Source organism: Opisthorchis viverrini (assembly GCF_000715545.1).
Source record: "Opisthorchis viverrini unplaced genomic scaffold opera_v5_118, whole genome shotgun sequence".
Classification (NCBI taxonomy): Eukaryota; Metazoa; Platyhelminthes; class Trematoda; order Opisthorchiida; family Opisthorchiidae; genus Opisthorchis; species Opisthorchis viverrini.
The window spans coordinates 774,204-795,431 of NW_008751774.1; the positions used below are offsets into that span (position 1 = coordinate 774,204).

General features: G+C 44.2%; 1 protein-coding gene across 1 annotated transcript; it reads right to left on the reverse strand.

Moving 5' to 3' along the window:
• Positions 1 to 501: 501 nt before the first annotated feature.
• Positions 502 to 20,726, reverse strand: T265_05952 (hypothetical protein; the record flags this gene model as incomplete). The annotated part of the gene is made up of 2 exons (XM_009171099.1): positions 502 to 563; positions 20,357 to 20,726. The coding sequence occupies 2 exons, from the start codon at positions 20,724 to 20,726 to the stop codon at positions 502 to 504; spliced, it is 432 nt and encodes a 143-aa protein (XP_009169363.1).
• Between the last annotated feature and the right edge of the window lie 502 nt (positions 20,727 to 21,228).

Sequence of the window (21,228 nt, forward strand, 5' to 3'; positions counted from 1 at the left end):
TTGTTCGGCATGTTTTCCGCATCTGTTCAATTGATTCCCCTCAATAGTCTGGTAACCTTTTCCGTCCTCTGCTTACTTTGTATTGTTTTGTTTGTTCCGAAAGTCCATCTGGCCTATTGCCTAGGTTACCACGCGAAGACCGCCATAACTGTCACCTACATCCCTCTGAATTGTTACAGCCTACTATACATGCTGCACCTGACCGGGCATGTTTGAGAGCCAGACCCGTGGTTCCTCCCATCTGAAGTTTGTCAGAGTCCCGTCCGGAGTACACTCGAAACCTGCATTACTTCCCAGTTGAGGGTTATGTGACGCAGGAGAATTTAACACATTTTTGGACCATTTTTGTCTTTCCCTGAATTTGGAATCGCCCTGATAGTTACCCAGGCCGCGCCCAGACATGGATAAAGTACATGTGCAGAGGGCGACGTATCCCCAAGGTCACCATCGGTACGACATGTCCGGAAGGCAGGTGCGTTGGCGGAGCTCACCAAACACGGCTTAGCAACATAAGACCGGTGGAGTGGGCCTGAAAATGTTCACGACCGGAACACCACCATTGGCTGCAAAGAACGAACAAGTGAACGACTATATTTGGCCATTTAGTCATCCTATATATCTACGCAGACTCTCTGTATGTTTTGTCCTGGCAATACAACCGTGTCCCGAGTTCTCTGTCTTCTCCTTATCGCGTAGTCTGGCAGGTTCAGTGCAGGCGTAACCAATAGACGGCCACCCACGTTACAACACTAGGGTTGTCATACTGAATGACCTAACTAAGGGGCCATTTTCCGCATATAGAACTGCTGTTACTGCATGCTGTGGGGTTTATGGGATGTGTGTTGTTCACATCCACGTCACTCTCGTTTTAACAGACGTCCTTCTGTCCTGGCGCACTTATTCCGGTGAATCTACACCCAGGCACGGCCATTGGATATGCACTGCTTATGAGCTCTAATAAGAGCAAAACTCGAGTCCACTGCACTGAACTCTTGTTAGAGCTCATCAGGATACACTAGAATAATTGCTCCAGGACAGGAGGACTACACTGGACTCTTGTTAGAGCTCATCAGGATTCACTAGAATAATTGCTCCAGGACAGGAGGACGACTGTTCAAACGAGAGTGATGTGAATTTGAACTAAACTGCTGTTTTCATAAAGAAAACTACTCTTCGACAGCCCACGACCGGTTTCGCCCTTCTTTGGGCTCATCAAGCAGGCGCAGTCCCCGAGTTTCCGTCAACCTTATGAACTACTTGAACCCAAATTGCATTGTTTTCGAGAAATACACTCATTTGCAAGTCAATTTGCTTTTCACGAGAGACTCAACTTAATCTCTCGTTTATGATATTCTACGACTAAATGTGCTGCGCACAGGCTGCCCCATGTTTCAGTTGGCACGATTTTCGAGATATCGCAGTATATTTCCATAAAGGAAGCTACTCACAAGGTTGGCTGGAAACTATTGACGGCTCACGACCGGTTCCGCCCCTCTTGGGACTCCTCATTTAGATGACGTAGAAAGATCAATGATTCAAGTTTGAAGTGAACTGTTCTTAGTGCAGCTGAATGGTTCGGATGCGGTTGCGGTCGAAAACCTAAATTTTGATCAGAATGATGTTACTTTGGATTCCTAGTGGCGCGTGACTAGGTAATTTGTGGTGGACAGATCAGTTTTCGTTGAGCATGTTTCTAGGCCACACTGTATCCATACAACTAATCGCTTAAAAACAGCTGGTTTCCAGCTGAGTCTCCCGCAAAACCAAATTGGTTGGCAAATTAGTGTATTTCGCTAATTTCGTGCAATTCGAATTCAAGTAAAACATAAGGTTGACGGAAACTCGTAGATTGCACCTACCTGATGAGTTCCAAGAAGGGTGAAACCGATTCTGGACTATGAGTAGTGTATTACGTCTAGACATGAAACTAACTAACCAGGCTCAAAACCCAGAGCATTTATTCGGCAACCGCGTTCTGGTAACCGTCTTCCTTAAAACTCATCACCTCGTTTTCTTAGGTTTCGATGATTTTTTTTCAAATCTGGCGGTTCATATGTTTGTGGTGATTGTCTCACTCAGCCAATCGCTTTCCAAACTTCTTACGATTGGCTAAAATGAGTATGATGAAGACGTTGGTGCCACAGTCAACAACACGACCAATAAGCAACTTGGGATGGCTTAATTCCTGTCGATTTGCAGACAATTTCATCCTGCTGCCCTCGGGTTCCAAGTCACCTTGCTAGATTCAATCTTTTCTCTGATTAAACGTTCCAATAAATGTTTCAGATGGTTTTGATCAATCCTACAAACAGTGTTGTGCCAATGAAAACGCTTCAATAAATGTTTGGTCCGGTGAAATACACTTATTTGCACATTGGGTTTAGATCACTCCCTTGTTTGTGATATTCTTCAGCTGAATTTGCTGCACAAAGACCGCCTCACGTTTCCGTTGGCATAATAATGAAGGCATCGCATTACGTTGTCTAGATGGAACGTACTACTTATACCGTTACTGAGACCCCTTAGGTGGTCCATGACCGATTCTACCCTTCTTGAGACTCGTCCGGTAGACGTAGTCAAGAAAATATACTAGGTTGCCTTGAATACCGTGCCAAGTGAAGCATGAGGCAGCATTTGTTCATAGACGAATGATTCCGTTGAGTAAGCATTTCGCCAATTGCGTACAACTTTGAGTTCAAACAGAACATAACGCTTATGGAAATTCGGGATAACATCCACCTGCAAAACCGTAACTGGGTTGTCGAAGAGCATCCAGTAACCTTATGAATGGTGTTTGTTTTTTGATGACGCAGTTCACCAGATCAAACGGTATTCCATTCCACCAACTACAGCAGTACAACCCCAATCGCAGTGCTGCGGCCCTGTACGCGTTGCCATTCAGTTACACGTGACTGTTTGTACGGAAATGAGAGATGGACATATTGATCGATTGCAAGACGATCAGTATTCTGAATGAATGATTGTGCACGCGATTAAGAAACCCGAGGGTTGTACACACAAATCAACCGTTGTCGCTGATGCACACAATTTCGGGAAACACTCGTCACTGGCTATTTGTCGTACTGGATACATTAAGATTAGTGGTAAAAATTAAGTTATCGAAACGAAAACAAATCAACGCTGTGTAAGACTGATTATGAGACTCAGATAGATGACAGAAAAGTAGGAATACGTAACTGTGACAACTAGGGCCAGATGGGTCGTTCCACAGTTTTTTTTACAAAGACCATGTCGATTAGGGTAGATACCAAGTTTGTTGGCATTCGAACAAAGGAATCAAAGCAACGTGCTTAGAGAGAACGGATTAATTCCTTTTGTGCAGGGTTTCTAGGCCTCATTTTCGTATCCAAGGCTGTACACAGAGCCTCGGATTTAGCTGGTCCTCCGTAAATGCATTGCTCATGTGAGCAGTGCATTGGCTCCTTTTTCGTAAGACGATGATGTGGGTAGCAACCCGATCGCCAACATTCTCCCCGATCGAGTACTTTGTATGTGCGAGCGCAGTCGCAACCCCTCCTGTTCAAGTGAAATCCATTGACGTTGCAAAACAAACTTCCGTGACCACGTGTCCTAGAAATCGAAGGGGACTTTAGGGACAAACCGGATTTATACGTTCATGTAACGTCAGCACTGCTGCAACACATCAGATCCTATGATAGAGAATCACCTCCGAGCGAGCAGCCGCGGAGTTCACTCACCTTGTCCTGAAATCAGAACATTAGACAGAGGTTCCAACAACCACAACTGCTAACTATAGCTGAACGATCGGTAATATTGGCGAATTTCGAAGGTTCACCATCGTCATCAATCCTCAGAAGCGTAGATGAGTTCACCTGTTTGAAAGGCTTCCATTTTGAACTCACGTGTTCTACTGGTAACTTGTTGCTAGCGTGAAGACATGTGATTGGGACTCCAGTTGGTGACGCAAGACTACTTTCCGCCAGAACGCATTGTCACAAAGCGCCAGCCACACTTTAACCAGAACAGCTGACAGATCGTTACGGTTACGATTCACGTACATTGTTTGAGTTTCATGTGACTGTTTCGTCAACATTGTTTTCCACATTTTTCAGCCTGTTTAACTATGCATGCATTCCACCTCCGTTGTATGTTCCCGCTGAATCCATATTGTTGTCTGCTGAAGACGATTGAGGCGATTTGTCTTCTGTGCCTCTCCTCAACTCATATCATCGCAAATTTTCTGGAGAATTTCGACTTATCGTGTGATGAAGTCTCAAGACACGGCTGCAAAGACTATCAGGGCTAGTCCAAGCTAGGGGCTGAAACCAGCTTGCCCCAGAAAATGCATTATTCAACATCATTTACAACCAAGACGAGTGTTTTTGCTTCCATCCTTGAGTCCACAACCCTGTCTAAGGCTATCTATAATATCGTAGGTATTTTGGAGTAGGCATTATCTGCATGCTGGGTAACCTGAGAATTATATATTTTAAAAAATGACGACTGTCTCAGTTTGACGGTGATGACTCCAGATTGAAACATCACTTGTTCTTTGTAAACGTAATACACTACTCATGAGGTTGCTGAAATTTTTCTCCTAGAAACACTGTAAACGAGAGATTCAGGTGGGTTTCAGATGAGTCCCTCGAAAAAACGAATTTGTTTGCAAATGAGTACATCACTTTTTTTGCTCCCCATTTTCGAAAAAAAACGGAAACAAGTGAGGATGAAAATTATCGTGATGTAAGAGTTGACAGTGACTCATTCATCTAGTTTAACTCATTTGTGTGGTTTATCTGCCACACAAATAAAATCCCTATTATGAGGGAATTCCCCTGGTATGCTATCTTTCTGGTCCGTCTAGGTTGAACTTTCCACCCTTAATGAACACCACTCACTTCGGTTTCGAGTTCCACAATGTACGGTCTTCTTCTTAGTTCAGTGTGCTTCATGTACACTCCCTTCAGCCAGTGATGGTTCATACTGTTCGCGCATTATTTCGGTAATGCAGGACATTCAAATTCAAGTCGTGAGGCCTCTTCTATGGTTAGAGCAGTTGCTATCAGCAAGTTTGCTTCACACTACTGTACAGAGTTTGCGGTAAAGTAGTGGTGTAACGGTAATACTACTGATGGAGGAGGCATGCGGGTAGTATGTTTTCTCGTAAATCCGCTTTGCGTCTCTGGAAATGTGAGATCCATTGTGGAATTTGTGGGGTTGCTTTGTAGCATTTGCTTGGATTTGAGCAACAGCCCAGGAAAGTTCAGGAAGGAGAAGATGGATGTTCAGTTTTCGCAAACAAAATGCATATGAGAGTTTTGCATCCCTGTCCAATAGTCCGTAACTGTTCAGTTGGCATTTTTCAATAACTTACTCCACAGAAAAGGCCTTCTTCCTTCCAGTAGCATTCTCGATACCTACTCAAGGTGAGTTGCTGAAATATTGTCCATCAGAATGCTTAATCGTGCATATTCCTTGCTTACGAGCTCGAAACTTCCTCGCTTCATTGACGACCAACGTGTTATTCTTCAGTTGAACCAAATGAGCTACTCTTATCAAGAACATCACCCATCAATCTGTGCTAATCACGACTGAGAACACTGTGCTCTTCGGTCATCGGTTTAATTCATATGCATCGCATGGTGTCAAACAGGGATCGGTCAGCAATTCAGTTAACAGTTTCCAAAAGTCACTAAGAGCAAATTCGAATGTTTAAAGTTCGATCGAGGCGGAGGAAATTCACCAAAGTGAAGGACCTTTACAACGATTATACACTCATTTGCAAACTAATTTGTTTTTTTCGAGAGACTCACTTGGAACCCAGCTGAATCTCTCGTTTGTGATGTTCTCAGGCAAATGAATGTGCTGCACCAGGCCGCCTCATGTTTCAGTCGCTACGATATTCGAGATATCGCGATAGATGTATAGCTTTGTATTGTACTGCTCATAAGGTTGCTGAAAATCCGTCGACATGAGGCCCAAAAAGGGCGAAACTGGTCGTGGGCTGTCGACGGATTTTCAGCAACCTTATGAGTAGTACATCACGAGACCTTTGTAGCACTTCACACCTCATGTATGTTGAAAGTGATGACATGTAAATTGAGCATTCGGCGGACGTCGTCCCTTCAGATTCACCTACAATATCTCGCCCAAGTGAACTAATCAATCCGATCAATAAGTGCAGCGTGTTATTGTCAGAAGTATATGGTTAACCTACTCCTCCGACAGCTTCGAACATTATTTGATCCTGGTAATCCGAAAGGTTTTAGAGATTTTCTGAGTGAAACTGACGGTCAGGGATGTCCACGCCTAACGTTCTCCAACCACCCAAAACGACCTGTCGGTCGCCTCAAATAACTGTGCACCTGACCCGTCAGATTTGCATCAGTCTACCGGATTTTGACTTTATTCCCGAAATGTACGTTTGACTAACTGAGGGTTGCCAGCCAGACTGGTTTACTAAGTCCATTCTAATTACGTTCCAGTCCGATGTGGAAGTGTGAGAAATCGCGTTTGCGTGTGGTTTTCAGTATGAAATGGAGGCCTTCAGAGTATATTTGCCTAAGGGCTTATGTACACCCTCCCTGTCCATGACAACTGGCCCACAGACCTCACTGTCTATGAACTTTTAAAGGAATATGCGCCAATGAGGCAATCGTGCAGCAGGAAGAAAACGGGCCGAAGAATTACTGTCTGAAATGAATATGCGAGGTGCCAAAAACTGCAGACAATGCTGTTAAAATAAGGTTGCACGGATTCCCACATATATCTTTAAACACGTGACATCCAGGTAACAGACTACCAGAAACCGCGTGCCGTGTGAAATAGCTCCTCTGATCTTGAACAGAAGAATCCGATATGACTGAACTATGGGGTATGCAATCGTTAAGGATAAGTCACTTTTATAGCGGACACTTGGTTTTGTATTGCGACCAGACGATGGCGTGGCTTCAGTCGTTCGAAACGACCACGGCGTATCAAACATATACCAGTGAACAGAGCCAATAAACTCACTATATGTTCAAAACCCCAATGGCTTGCCCACCGCAATGTCTTCAGATTCTGCCACTAGACAGTTTATCTTGTGACTGGCATCTGTGCGGCAGTTCTTGCTGCTACGTATCTGTCTCCTTCTCATGAAATGGTTGCTAGCCCTTCGAGATATAGATCGACCGGGTAAGGGAAGAGCTAAGGAGCTTTCTCAGATTGTCGCGGAAGAAGATAAGTATTGGTCATCTAGCCTGGGCTTCGCCACCACACTATAATTATTCGTTCTCTCCAGTTGAAAAGGACATTTGAAAAAGTTCATTTGACTCTCGGAAAACAAGAAAACCCGTCTGATTTAAAGCTAGTGGTTACCACAGTGTTAAAATGTGCTTTTGGATATTGAATCTATCAACTGATCGGTGTTGGGCTTCTATCGATCTGCAACATCTGATAGCTCTGTCAGGTCGGCACCGTATGGCTGCATCAAGGCAGCAACGCTTCTAGATTTCTCAAACAAAGCCGTAGCATGTTCATCCTCTCGGTGTCGGCTATTGTGTCGCCAGTGGAGATCGAGGTATCGCTTTTTTATCGCAATAAATCTATCCCACAGCTAATATATCATCCTCTCTGATTATGGCTCACCCTGCTGTGATGTCTCCGTTTCTTCGATTTCACCCATACTCTGTCAAGAGACATCTCAAGTTGCACCCCATGAGATTTCAAACTACGCTGCTCCCTCCATCATTGAAACATACAGTGCACAGCTACACAACGCCACATGAAATCAGCATGAATGCACTCGTTTTTGTCATAGTGGTTGACAGGAGCTGTCAGTACACACCCGACGCTTTCACTGACTTTGGTCATGGTATGCTGAAAGTGTGGAAGTGCTTGCTGATTTCATCGCATGAAGGATTAGGGGACTGGGCGTCTAAACAATTGACTCTAACAAAAATGGTGAAAGGGCAAGCCAACTAGACTGATCTAGTACACTCCATAGAACCGAGAATTCTTTCAACTCAAACTAGTGTTTACCGTGCTGTAGCTCGGATAAAGTTAAGATCATCCAGGCGTGTAGTATACAGTGCCTGTCATTTTGGTTGATTTGTGTGCAAGTATCGTGTACAACCTTACTTACTGGGTCTCAACTCATAAGCTTTCTTTTTGTTTTCTATCCACAGAACTGTCGTGAACACCTACCTTCGGAGAATTGCTGTCCCCTGGTGCCTCCTTAGTGTGCATACAACAAGCAGAGTACCAGTGAAAGGAAAAAGGCCTTCGCTGTGGAGCTGTTTGTTAGGGAAACACCAAATGAACAGTTACAGACTACTGGACAGGGAGGCAAAGCACTCATATGCATCTTGTTTACAGAATCGAATATCTATCTTCTCCTTGAACGCGTCCTCCTCAACTTTCCTGGATATTCATTGACCGTTACTCAAATGCAGGTAAATGCTACAAAGCGACTCCACAAATTCCGTAACAGATCTCACTTTTCAAGAAACGTAAAGTGGATTTACGAGAAGACGCTACTCGCATGCCTCATCAGTAGTATCCACAGTTACACCAGTAGCCAGTATAGTAGAATCCGCTCCGGAGCACAGATCACGCGGAATCAGCCCACTTCTCGTGCATCCGTTCTTCCGTCCGTAGTTCACTGTTGTCCGTATGATAACCTAATCGCGCTACACCTCGTGCGACCAATCAATATATCACTTTCTCATGGCTAATCAACTATGGCTGAATCACAGCGCGCACAAGATCACAATGCTGTGATTGGTTGGTCTCTCCTCACCCTATTGTGCATAACAGCTCTCACTTTTGCCCGACGTGCGTTCACGTCTTCATCCTTTTGCCTCCGTGTTTTGTGCATGAAAGCTCCACACCTACGCTTAGCCTGTTTTAGGCCCAGGCGATCCTTGGAAATGCTTGTGGGATTCGCGGTTCTATCGTGGGGTGTGTGACTGACAGTAGACTGAAATGGTACATATGGTTTGACCAGAGTGAGATTCTTTCGAAAAACTGTCTCATTTATACTTAGGCTATGTTGGGACATTTTGCAATAAACTAAGACGTTTAACACTACTTTGGACCTGACCAAAAACTACAACACCGTGCTCCTGTTAACGTTCAGAATGAATCAGTTGGGTACAGAATTAATCATTGTCCGTTCGAACACGGCGACGGCGAGAAAATATGTCCAGTTAGGTGGATTTCCAACTCAGTATGTTATCCCCAAAGTCGCATAATTTTCCTTATTCTCCCCAGGACCTTTCTATCGATTTTCCCTGCCTTTAAAATATGAAGGAACAGCTCGTTTAAATTCGCAGTGCACTTTCAACTAGGAATATTTGGCGAACCAGAATAAATTAAAATTAAAAATTCGAGCCAAGAGGCTGCCAAGTTAATTGAAGTTGAGAAGTCATCAGTCTGAAAGATTAAACTAGAGATAATGCTCTGTGAGTACAGCTTACCCTATCCCGTTATCGTTTTTGGTTCTGTCACTGCGTCATTTGCATTAAAACTACCTCACCAGGAATAGCGAAATAAATTTTCCACGTGCTCTACGTTACATGGTCATGAACACCGCTTCTTGGTCAACAGTGACTGAATTATGAAAAATCGCTTGTTTCGTTTGGAATCAATAACCAATTAATCATGTCTATCTGGCCACCAGGGAGGAAGTTCTGTCGAATACAGACGCGAATTCCGAGCTTGCTCGGGTAGACCACAATGAATATCGTGGTGCCGGTTTTAATGATTTATGCGTCTACGCTGAGACTGTGGTTGTGAAGCGGTAGTGTCAGATTTGTCTAACGGTGCCAGCAGAAACAAAAATTAAACTTGTCGTCGTAAAATAAACGGCCTTTAGACTCTTTAGCCGTAGAACTATCTAGTTCCTAAACTTGTTTTACCAGACCTGGTAAAAACTAGTACGAAAAGACATTGTTGTCGGGCTATTGACACCGGTCAGTATGCATCAAACAACGCGAAACCGAAAAGGAGAATGAAACGTTTGAGGCAGATAGTCACCACACATCTCCACAACAAGTCTACATAGATTTGGTTAATGGAGGCCGCAAGTGTGTCACATACCCTGGGAACTAGTCCATCCAAGTCTTCTAAAAACTTCAGTCCATGATATGTTAAGCTTACGTTTCCTTATCAGGAAGAATAGCGTGGCAGATAGATCGATAGAGATTTTATCTACGCCTACATAACAGTTGTATATTCATTGTCCACTTCCGTCATTATGATCACCCCCGTTTGAAGTGCCTGTCCAGTAATAAGGACTCAGACAGAAACGCACCCACATTTGGACAAGTCGCGCGCCCTTTCCGATTCTTCGGTCCTGTTTCGGTGGCGGGAAGCTGAAGACCAGTCACAGGCAAGCAGATAGTGAACAACCAGTGCCATTTGTTCTCTAGTCTTCTTCCCCTTCCTTACTGACTGCGATCTAATCGGAATCGTTACTGTGTCACAGTGCTTCTTTTCACGGAGTGCCAGAGTTTGAAAAATAGATCGATATGTGTACCGCTGAGTTTGATCACGGGCTTCGTTTAAATGGGCTGGTACGGACTGATTGAAAGTTTACTTGTGGCACTGAAAACACTTATAGAAGAACATTATAAATCTTGTTTCACGAAGAAACATCACCTACACTAATCGTGCGCTTTGGTTCGTTACTACTATCTGCGGTGTCGTGGTAAGGTTGGGCGGATAGTGTGGACCAATCATATCAATCCATCGTAAGTGAGTAAAGTCGATCGATGTGCGAATAAGACTGAGTTTTTTGTGCATCAGCGAATGCAAGCAAACGACAAGGAACATCGATGTTGCGAATTTTAATCATGCCAAAGTTTTGAGACTAGATTTCATCCTTATTCTGTCCTAGACAGGAACGACAGAAGACGTTTGACGTCAACCGGAAACTTAAAGAATGATTGGCTATCTGGAGCAGTAGATAACCGATACTAGCAGGTGTGTGCACTGCATATCATGTTACTTCTGGAACCGCTTAAACAGTGACAACGAAAAACTATTCAGCGACAAATAGGTGCTAAAACTGAACTGTAACTGATCTGAAACTGAACCATCATTTCGCAGCTTTTATACAACTACTCTTTTTACACAAGGAAACCGTGCTGGAACAGCATGGACCGAGATCACCGGTGCTGACGACAGCTGTATCCACTCCGGTAACTAGTTTGGTGTAGTCACCAGTTCAATGAACTAGAGCTTGCGTAGAGAAATAAGGGCGCAGAGAGGATTGTGTAACAATGCGATTCATTTGAGCAGTATCTGGGGTAATGCCTCCTTTGGCCTGTAACTGGACCGAAACGAACAACTAAGCTATTCTTCGAAAGCATTGACACTGAATGAGTTTCTTTCCTAGCGAAAGGTAGCAAGATAGGTTGATGGGTATTCACTCATTCCCTCCCCATAAACTCAGTACCACTTATTTCAGATTTGAGTTTGTCTTAATGCACTGCAATAACCGTAAGTGCACTCTTAATATGACCTCACCAACGAGAGTGATATGACCTCGAAGGGTGAACACTACAAGGAGGGTGAAACTGCTCACTCCAAATTCTGTTCACATCGTGTGAAAAACGTGACTGTAGAACTCGTGATTCAGCAGGTATTCCCGAACACCCGACAAAAACTGCAGTGTCTAGTCGCATGTTTGGATAGGTGAATGTTCGTAAAATTTATTTCTCCATATACCAACAAACTAGCTACCAAGGGCGCTTTTTGTCCTTCAATCTTGTGCAAGTGAAATTCGCACAAACAATTCACCTTACCATTGTCTGTTGCGTGGTATCTGTCAGCACCATCATTTGGTTTGTGCGTGAATTCCACAATGAACCAGACACGGATTTCACACAGATGTCTAAAAGGCTTTCGCCTAAATTGATGGTACGGTGAGAAAATTTGGTCACTTTCATTTTAGATTCCGTCTTGTCATTGAAGGTGATCTAGGTTAAAGAGCCTAGAAGCACTGTACAGTTGTTTTATCCTTAGTAGGAGTCGCCATCAGTACGAATTTCACGAAACCCCAGGGAGTTTCGAACCCGAGACCCTCAGGTCGGTGGTTGGCCACGAGCGGCTGAACAGCGATGTGGTTGGATTTTACTTAAATCGTTATAAAGTGGAGTGGAGCTAGAAAGACCCTGAAATGAAAAGTCCGGATGCATGGGCGAATCACGTGTGAATTCTCAGTACACGAATGTGACGGAGCAAAAGCCCTTGAAGCTGAGTCGGCAGAGTATCTGGTTGGTAAATGAGGCTAGTGGTTCACTCTAGATGTGCCCTTTAATCTCGTTTCAGCAGTTATCCTCTTGAAGATTGCATGAGGTGCATGGCCAATGTAGCTGTTGAACCCAGTGTACTCAATGAGTATCCGAAAATTGAACCGACCTGGTCAACCTCAGCGCTGCATGGCTTTGTAGTGAAGTGATGTGATGCGCGTCACTGATGCTCAGCCTGTTAGTTAGGCTGTTGGTCGATTCATTTGTGGGTGTCGAAAAAAAGAAGTCGATAAAGTCATAATCCGTTGAAATGTTGGTAGCTCGGCTGATCAACAACCAAAGTCATAATCTATCCGAAGCGCGTATTACAATGAGTGTGAAAGAAGCTCTTGGATGTTACTACTCACAAGGTTGCTGAGTAACCTTCAAAAAAAGTGCCACAATATCTCAAGTATCGTACCAAATGAAACTCGGGGCGGAAATTTAGTTGAATAGTATGATGAACGAGAGATTCAGTTGGGATTCACTTCGATCTCCCGTTAAAACAAATGTGGTATGCAAATTGTCATATATGACTTCCGTCTCCGGTCTAGTGCCTTAATATCGGACAAAGACGCGCCGACAAGGATCAAAAGTGCCACAACAAGTATCGTACCAAATGAAACTCGGGGCGGAAATTTAGTTGAATAGTATGATGAACGAGAGATTCAGTTGGGATTCACTTCGATCTCCCGTTAAAACAAATGTGGTATGCAAATTGTCATATATGACTTCCGTCTCCGGTCTAGTGCCTTAATATCGGACAAAGACGCGCCGACAAGGATCAAAACTTTATTGTAAACAAGTGAGAGCGAAAGGACAAAGGCTTTGCGCGATATTTTCAGGGACACTGTTATATATTGATCCAAGGCTGTCTCACGTTGCACAAACATATTTGGCAAACTCTTGCACCACCAATGACGGCATAGGATGACCAAGTCTACCTGGCACCGCGTTACCAAAAACTGATGACGTACGATAACCAAGATTGTCGTGGAAGCGAAGCTGCACTTCTGTTCAACGGAATTATAGCACTTTTGCAACCCGCAGCGAGCGCATCTTCTCCTAACTAACCGTTTTGAATATGGACAGCATCGTCAGCTTCACGAGCATAATTTAAGAAACCTAATTTATTTACATACCTGGAAACTCTTCAGTACACGTTGATAGACAATGGCTGCTATCTCTTCGCAGTCACTTGGAAAGTCTTCTCGTTCTCATTACTAGGAGATTGTTGTGAACACACTGCTCTAAATGTCCCCGCGCCGACAGGGTTGACCTCTTTGGACGATGTGGACTGCTCTCCATGGTCAGTACTTTTATTTCCTAACGGCCCATAAACTACTCCCAGGACGCCCCATAAAAGCGGTGCGTTTTCACATCTTCGGGTGATGGGTATACTGATAAGACACATCCAAACGTAAGATTCGGGATGGCATATGAGAGCCCAAATCGAATTTGTGATTGCCATCGACTTCTCTGAGAATGTTGGGTGATTTTCTCGTCCTTCTTGTGTGCCTACTGTCTTCTCCTCCCCGGGATAATAAATTCAGATACTTGAGAAGACTAATGAACCTAAAGAGTAACACCACTGTTTGTTGAATCCGTTTTGGAGTCAAACATTCGATCCGTCCTATGTGGCCTGCCGATTCCAGTCCCTAAGCTCGATTGTCTAGCTTCTGTTCAAACATCTGGGTGTGTGACGCCCGTTAAACAACTACTCACTGAAATTCAATCGACAGCTTTGTGATCTTGTACTTGTCCGTACTTTCAATGAGGAACCCGACAACGACCCAACATCTCCAACAATTTCATGAGTAACATGGAAGCTGAGTGTGTGACTTCCGCGGCTACGATTAGTGATCTGAAAGGAGCACCGTTAACTGTGTCACATTCATCCACAAGAACTATTGCTGTGCACTGTCTTTGTTTGTAACCTACACACATTGATTCCGGGCTTTCTGGTGACTGAGTCGGCTGGACGTAATCACCTATAACTCAGCACTTTGCAGTTCCAATGACTTCGTTCGGTCTCAGCTGACATTCCTCTCATATGCTCGTTGTTTCGACTGCACAGCTGTTTGATTTGTCACAGCAATGAGGTAAAAAAAGAAGGCAGTTACTTCGGCGGATGCCAGATTGGGTTTGGAGGTGGAGTGTTAGAGCTTGGCGGCTCCAGTAAACTCTTAATTCATGTCGGGTCAAACAAACGAGATCGATTGGTTCGATCGTTCGTTCCATTTTGTGGGACGGCAATAAATTGGACCTAGCCGCCCCCTTTCGATTTAATGCAACTGAAGTTCATTTCTAATTCGCTACTCCTCTGCCATTAGCGAACTCTCTGCGCGGTTTTTACAGCGACCCGTACGTTGATATCATCCAGATACCCAAAAGACGTTAAAGTAAATTGTTAGCAGTTAGAAAGGGATTTAGTCGATTGAGAGGTACGAAGTCCAGGTACGCATACCACGGAGAGCTAGCGGCCAGGGAAATGGAGAATTAGTGTGATGGAGAGCGAATGCCCTAGGTAACCCGGTCGGTGGCGCATCACTTCGGTAGATCGTGTATTCGAGCCTGTCCCCAGGTGCATCTTCGTTCATTCTTTCTAATCTCAATATCTACGAAATAGCTTAATAGTAATCTTCTTTTTCTTATCTCGGGAGCAGTTGAGCATATACTCTCACTTTTGCCGAATTAGGTTTGAATGGTGTGCTAGGAAAGCATTTTCCAGATGAGGTTAGTTCAAGCAACCATCAGAAATGCCGGATGTAAGGACAGTTAGCCAACCAAACAGACGTTCCAAGCACAAGCCCCACGATTGGACGAACGTGGAGTCCGGTAGGCTAGGAGCAACAGCATGAAAGCGCCATAGCCCCTTGTTGAAACAGTCGTTACGTGATCAGAACGTGGAGTAGGCTAGGAGCAACAGCATGAAAGCGCCATAGCCCCTTGTTGAAACAGTCGTTACGTGATCAGCAAAAGGAGAGTATTTTCCTGGGACAGCCTCATAACAGCCTTTTTTTGATAAACATTTGGGCTGCACGCAGTTCACCGTCAAAGAATCGGACACTATTTAGGGAACGTTGGCTGTACCGTGACATCACAAAAGCTCAAAGGTCATACTTAAAGACCTTGAACGACGAAGCATTGACTGAGTCACGTTGGAAAAGCCCCCAGGGTTCACCAAACGCTATCAGTGCACTGCCTCTAACCCCACCAGACTTCCGGTCAATTTCGATTTTAGTAGCAAGTTTGTTGACATTCGGATCTCTCCAATGCTCTGTATTAACGACTCGGTGAGAATGCGGAGAGGTCACGGAGTAACAACGTGCAAATTCGCAGATGATGGTGAGGAATAAATTAAGTTATGGTCACATACTGACCATGCAACAGACTTTACTACGAACGTTAGTCGCAGCAAACCTAGGCGAGCGAAGGTTGAAATTCAGATTTCCAACCCTGAAAGTAGACATGAAAACAGCAGTTATACAAGACAACTGATTTGGAGGGGATCACTACAACAGAAGGTGCAAATGTACCGAATGTTCAAGACATGAACAGAGTAAACCAGTTTAAATGTACCGATGTTCAAGACATATGAACAGAGTAAACCAGTTTGAAAGATGAGCATTCCCAAGTTTATTCAACTGCATTCATCCGGCCCCGGTCCGTTGGTTCAGTTCTTTGTGCTATTCACCTCATATTCGGCAATTCACTTTTTCGACTTTTGAAACTTCGCAGCTTTCTGAATTCACATAGCCTCACTTTGATCAGGACCAACCAACATCTGGGCGTGATTGTCCACGTGTCTCACACGCGACGGCTTTATGGGCCAGTTTCGTTCTACTGCCGTGACGTCACGCTATTGATGCACACACCCAACGGAGCAGACACCAGCGCCATTGACATCCCACACATTTTGGCAAAGTGGTACAGTTTTGGGATAATACTGTCCAGTAACACGTGTTTTTGATCTGATAGAAAATTTTCCACTGGGTTTAAAACTTTTAGTAGATTCAAAAACAAAGCCACGTATGACGACTTCGTGGAGCAACTCGGATCCTTGACTTGTTAGTAGTATTGCCGAGTTAGTTGAGCTCTGCTCAGAGCCTCAGCAAACAAATCAATGTGGAGTAGTTAGTGTCTCCTGACAGAAGATACAAATTTACTTTTTTCTTAGTTGCGTGAGAAGCACATAGCCTGTATAATCGTGGTCTTGTATGCAGATGATCTTGCCAGGCATCCCCAAACACTTTCCCGAGAATATTAGTGGTCGAAGATGTCAGGAAACCCTTCGGAAAGTTTCATGCACAACATACTACTGGTACACTACTCATAACTCCTCTTTTAGGTAGCCACGTCCAGTTAGAGCCTCTATCGTTCCAAGAGTGACTAGTTTGATTGCGTCATAATTGCCACCAATGAAATGTCACATTCCTCCTCACCGTCACCATTATCGTTTTTATTATTATTATTGTTGTTAAAAACAACAATAATAATAAAAAACGGAAGAAGCAACATGGATGGCGTCTGCAGGAAGCCGGCACACCGTATTTACTGAGCCTCAAACTATATGTGAAGCAATTGAAAACAGTTTTGCCGGACAACAAAATACAATGAAATGATGAACTTCTGCGTAGTTCTCTTGGATCTAGCTTAATATTTCTGCCTGGTAGTGAATACTTTTCATATGATTTTGTGATTATCATTACGATAAAGCTGGATGGTGGTCAGCTTAATGAATGGTCAATGACGAACCGGCGGTTTCCCACGGTGAGGGGCGTCTCCCAATAAGTTTCCAGGGTATATACACTGCACCTAGAATTTGAAATTATTCCAGGTTATTATTTCAATGCATGTTCCATTCCACAGTGCATGTCGAATGAAATCGATGAGGTTGCCTTTTTTCGTTTTGGCAGATAGTATATATCCCTTTTTTGGAACAGCTGGTGTGAGACTGCCAGCAGTGCGGGTGTGAACCCAGGCATACGCACCACAATGTGCATAGTTTCGCTCTATCGTGACGTACCTAGAAGGCTTCAAATCAATACAAATGTTACATCTTATGGGATGATCCATAAATCACGTGTTACATTAGATGTGAAAACCAGAACAGGTCTGACCAGAGGGTGAACTAGCGAACGTATGTGAAGCACACACGAGTAGTGTGACTTATTGTCTTGCCGTGCGTTACTTTGTCTTCGGATGAACTCGGATCAATGTGGTGCATATATCTTGATCCAGTTTTGAACTTTTGTTTGATTCTACCTTCTGATGTATGCCTCAGAAGAGGAGAATAAACAATGAACACGATGAAACTTGTCAGAAACTCACGGCATGATACATACATTTCCAGCAATGGCTAACTGCACTCTGTCTTTTTTTGTAGTTTAAGTCTGTGATTTGGAAATCTAGTTAGAACAGTTGCTCTCAACAAGGAGGGAACACCGCCCCAAGGAGGCTTTAGAGGTTTAGGGCGGAATGGAGATTCTGAATTCGCCCACTGCTGAACAGCTGAGTGTTGGTTCGATTGATTTTAGGTTTGAATCAGTCGACATGAGTCATCACTGATTGCGTATAGGTTGTGTTTCTTTTGCGCGCTAACTATGCTTTCAGAGAATGTGTGTTGAACACTTTCAGTCAGTTTGGGGGCTAATCGGTCCAGCCTAGAACAGAAAAAATGGCAACACGCTACGAAGACAGCCGGTTTCAATTCGTTTGCGTGTGACAACAGTCTTAGGCGGGATTCGGCTACAATCGCCCCACAGCTTCAATTGTGCATGCATGAGGGATCAGTAGTAAAGTGGCACTGATGCCTCGTTTAGCATGGTATTCCCTAACCACACAGCTCGCGCTGAAGAATAAAATAAAGAACCATCAAATCATAAACTATAGAGATATGTCAGACTTACAACCGAAAGAGTGTAAAAGTAAAAAAAATCGTATCGCCACGACAGGCCGCTTGATCATACCGTTTAGTCTGCTGTTGTCACACCCGATTGATGAAATCCTCTGTCCCCACACTTTTGGTGTTCATTGCGCCTTTCAGTAGGCATAGTTTTTTCCTTTCTTGTCAAGACAGACCTACATAATTAAGCCCACCTGATCTACTCTACCCAGGACTGCTCCAGTTACGTGGTAACTGTCTGCTGTTTGCTGCAGCCATATTTACCATGCTGTGGTTTCTACATTGTCTGGCCCGCTATTTCCGTCCCATCTTTGCCACCCGAGCACATGGCTCAGTTCGCGGCCATCCAATACGCGCGCTGCACACCGCACGAGTGTACGCACGCGCACACCTGTGTTTGGCACACGTATAAGTGCATGGGAAACAATCGACCGGTTTATCTGTGAGAAGCAAGAGTAGACAGCACATTGGTGCAACTGAGTAAGGCGATCAGGAGCGCGCGGTGATTCCGACAAGCGAACAAACGATATGATTGAGGGGTATTTTCCCAACCGTCTTCTGCACAAGTCCAAGTGGACCCCCAACTAGGGGCGGTTAACTCGCTTCGCCAACTGGACTTTAGTGCTGATTTATCCTGATTTTGTGAGCGACGACCTGCAACGGAAAGAACGCTCGCTGTTCGCCTGACTTCAGTGAGTGTCCCCTTATATCCTCTGAGTTTGGCTTGTCTGCGAAAGACAAACATTGCTTGAATAGTCCCATGACGAGATCCCGAAAACATTTATGTTCGTCACTGTGTTATTTTTCAAAGACAAACATGCTGCAAAGCTCATTTTCGTGGGACCACTGATAATCTTGAAAGTTTTAGTTAGGCCCCCTGTCTATTCCTCCCATCCAGTGAGAACGGCTCAAGTTATTTCGACAACTACTCTTATTTACTCACGAATTTGTTTTTTTCCAGGGGGCTCAACCGAGTCTAGCTGAAGCTCTCGTTTATGATGATCCATTTCAAATGAATGTGTTTCGCCAACCCGTTTCAAGATTCAGATTTGGGTTCAAGGGGAACATAAGGTTGACTACACCTACCTGATGAGCTTCAAGAAGGGCGAAACGGGTCGTGGGCAATCGAAGATTTTTCGGCTAACTACTGAGTTGTGTGTAACCTTAAGGTATTTTCTCCCATTTTGGCACCTTCACTTTGCTTCTCCATCACCAGGACTTGTCAAACAACAACAGGCGAAAGTGCTGACACTTCAAAAATGCAAATCCTTGCTGTGGTGACCATGGACGGTCAATAGAAGCTTCATGTCTTGTTTTGGGCCATATCCTCAGTCAAATGGCACTAGAAAATCCTGTACAGGGACCGAAAACAGAATCTTCACATTTTTTCTCATCCAGAAGTTTGCGTTGAAATAATTCAGTGAAATAAATTACTAATTGAACAGATGTTGAAATTGGCTCTTTCTTGCAACAATTATGAATTGTTCTTCGAAGTTGGGAAAATGCATCTGAAGTTTTCTGGGAGAGATTGAAATGAAGTGTGCTGCGGATCAACCAATAACTGCCTCCTGCAACCGAATAGGTTGTTTGACTCATGCTGCTGGCAGGCGTTTGCAGTTTTAAAGGAAAGTTTTCCTTCTTTCGGTACCACAGGCAAAGCTGACAGTTCGCTGCTGCGTCTCGCCTGGGCAGGACGGCCACTGATGAACACTGGTCTTCGGTCGTCTTGCGTCGGTTTCACCACATACACTTGTCCTGGCGCGCTGGCCCCCTGGTAAAAATTCCACTGGTACCAGCCCAACCAGTCTGTCTGTACCATTGACTCAGGCGAGGAAATGCACTACCCGTCCTGATCGCCTGACTCAGTTGGGTCGGCTTGTTTTGCCGAGCTTGTCACATACGTGAAAATCACTGGTGAGGTCGACGTCAGTGTTTTCACATGCACTGGTGCGCGTGCCAAACACAGGTGTATGTGTGTGCAGGCGCGCACTTGTGAGAAAATACGACATGCGGATTGAGCGATCGGGAACTGAACTAAGTGCCCAGGGGATAGCAGGCCCAAGTTTATAGGTCAACAAGGCGGAAAAACTAGTTCTCGTCTCCAAGGTTGCGTTCGCTTTGTAGACGATAAAGACAGGCCGTATGGAGTAGTGCGATTGTCAAGACGTTAGAAATGTAAACATCATACCTGACTCAAACACGGAGTAAAACTGAGTTGTTTGATCATCACCATCATCATCATCACCACCATCATCATCATCATCACCATCATCATCATCACCACCATCATCATCATCATCACCATCATCATCATCACCACCATCATCATCATCATCACCATCATCATCATCACCACCATCATCATCATCATCACCATCATCATCATCACCACCATCATCATCATCATCACCATCATCATCATCACCACCATCATCATCATCATCACCATCATCATCATCACCACCATCATCATCATCATCACCATCATCATCATCATCATCATCATCAAACCATATCAGATAGTGCAGTGCCTTTAACCACAGCATCATTTCCACCATATTTCAGTGAATCTACTCGTCCCCGTCGGGCTTCTTAAAAAACTGAGGCTTTTAATGCCATCCAAGTTGCTTCAGTGCTCATTGCGCATTCACTTGCATAAAGTAACAAAAGTGATACCAGAATGAATGTTGTACTGATTCAATCAATTGGAAAATGTTTGGGACCGATTGGGAAGTCATCGTTTCAGAGGAGTTTGGTAAACAATCGATGGATTTATTTGTTTACCAAACTCCTCTGAAACGATGACTTCCCAATCGGTCCCAAACATTTTCCAATTGATTGAATCAGTACAACATTCATTCTGGTATCACTTTTGTTACTTTATGCAAGTGAATGCGCAATGAGCACTGAAGCAACTTGGATGGCATTAAAAGCCTCAGTTTTTTAAGAAGCCCGACGGGGACGAGTAGATTCACTGAAATATGGTGGAAATGATGCTGTGGTTAAAGGCACTGCACTATCCTGATATGGTTGATGATGATGATGATGATGATGATGATG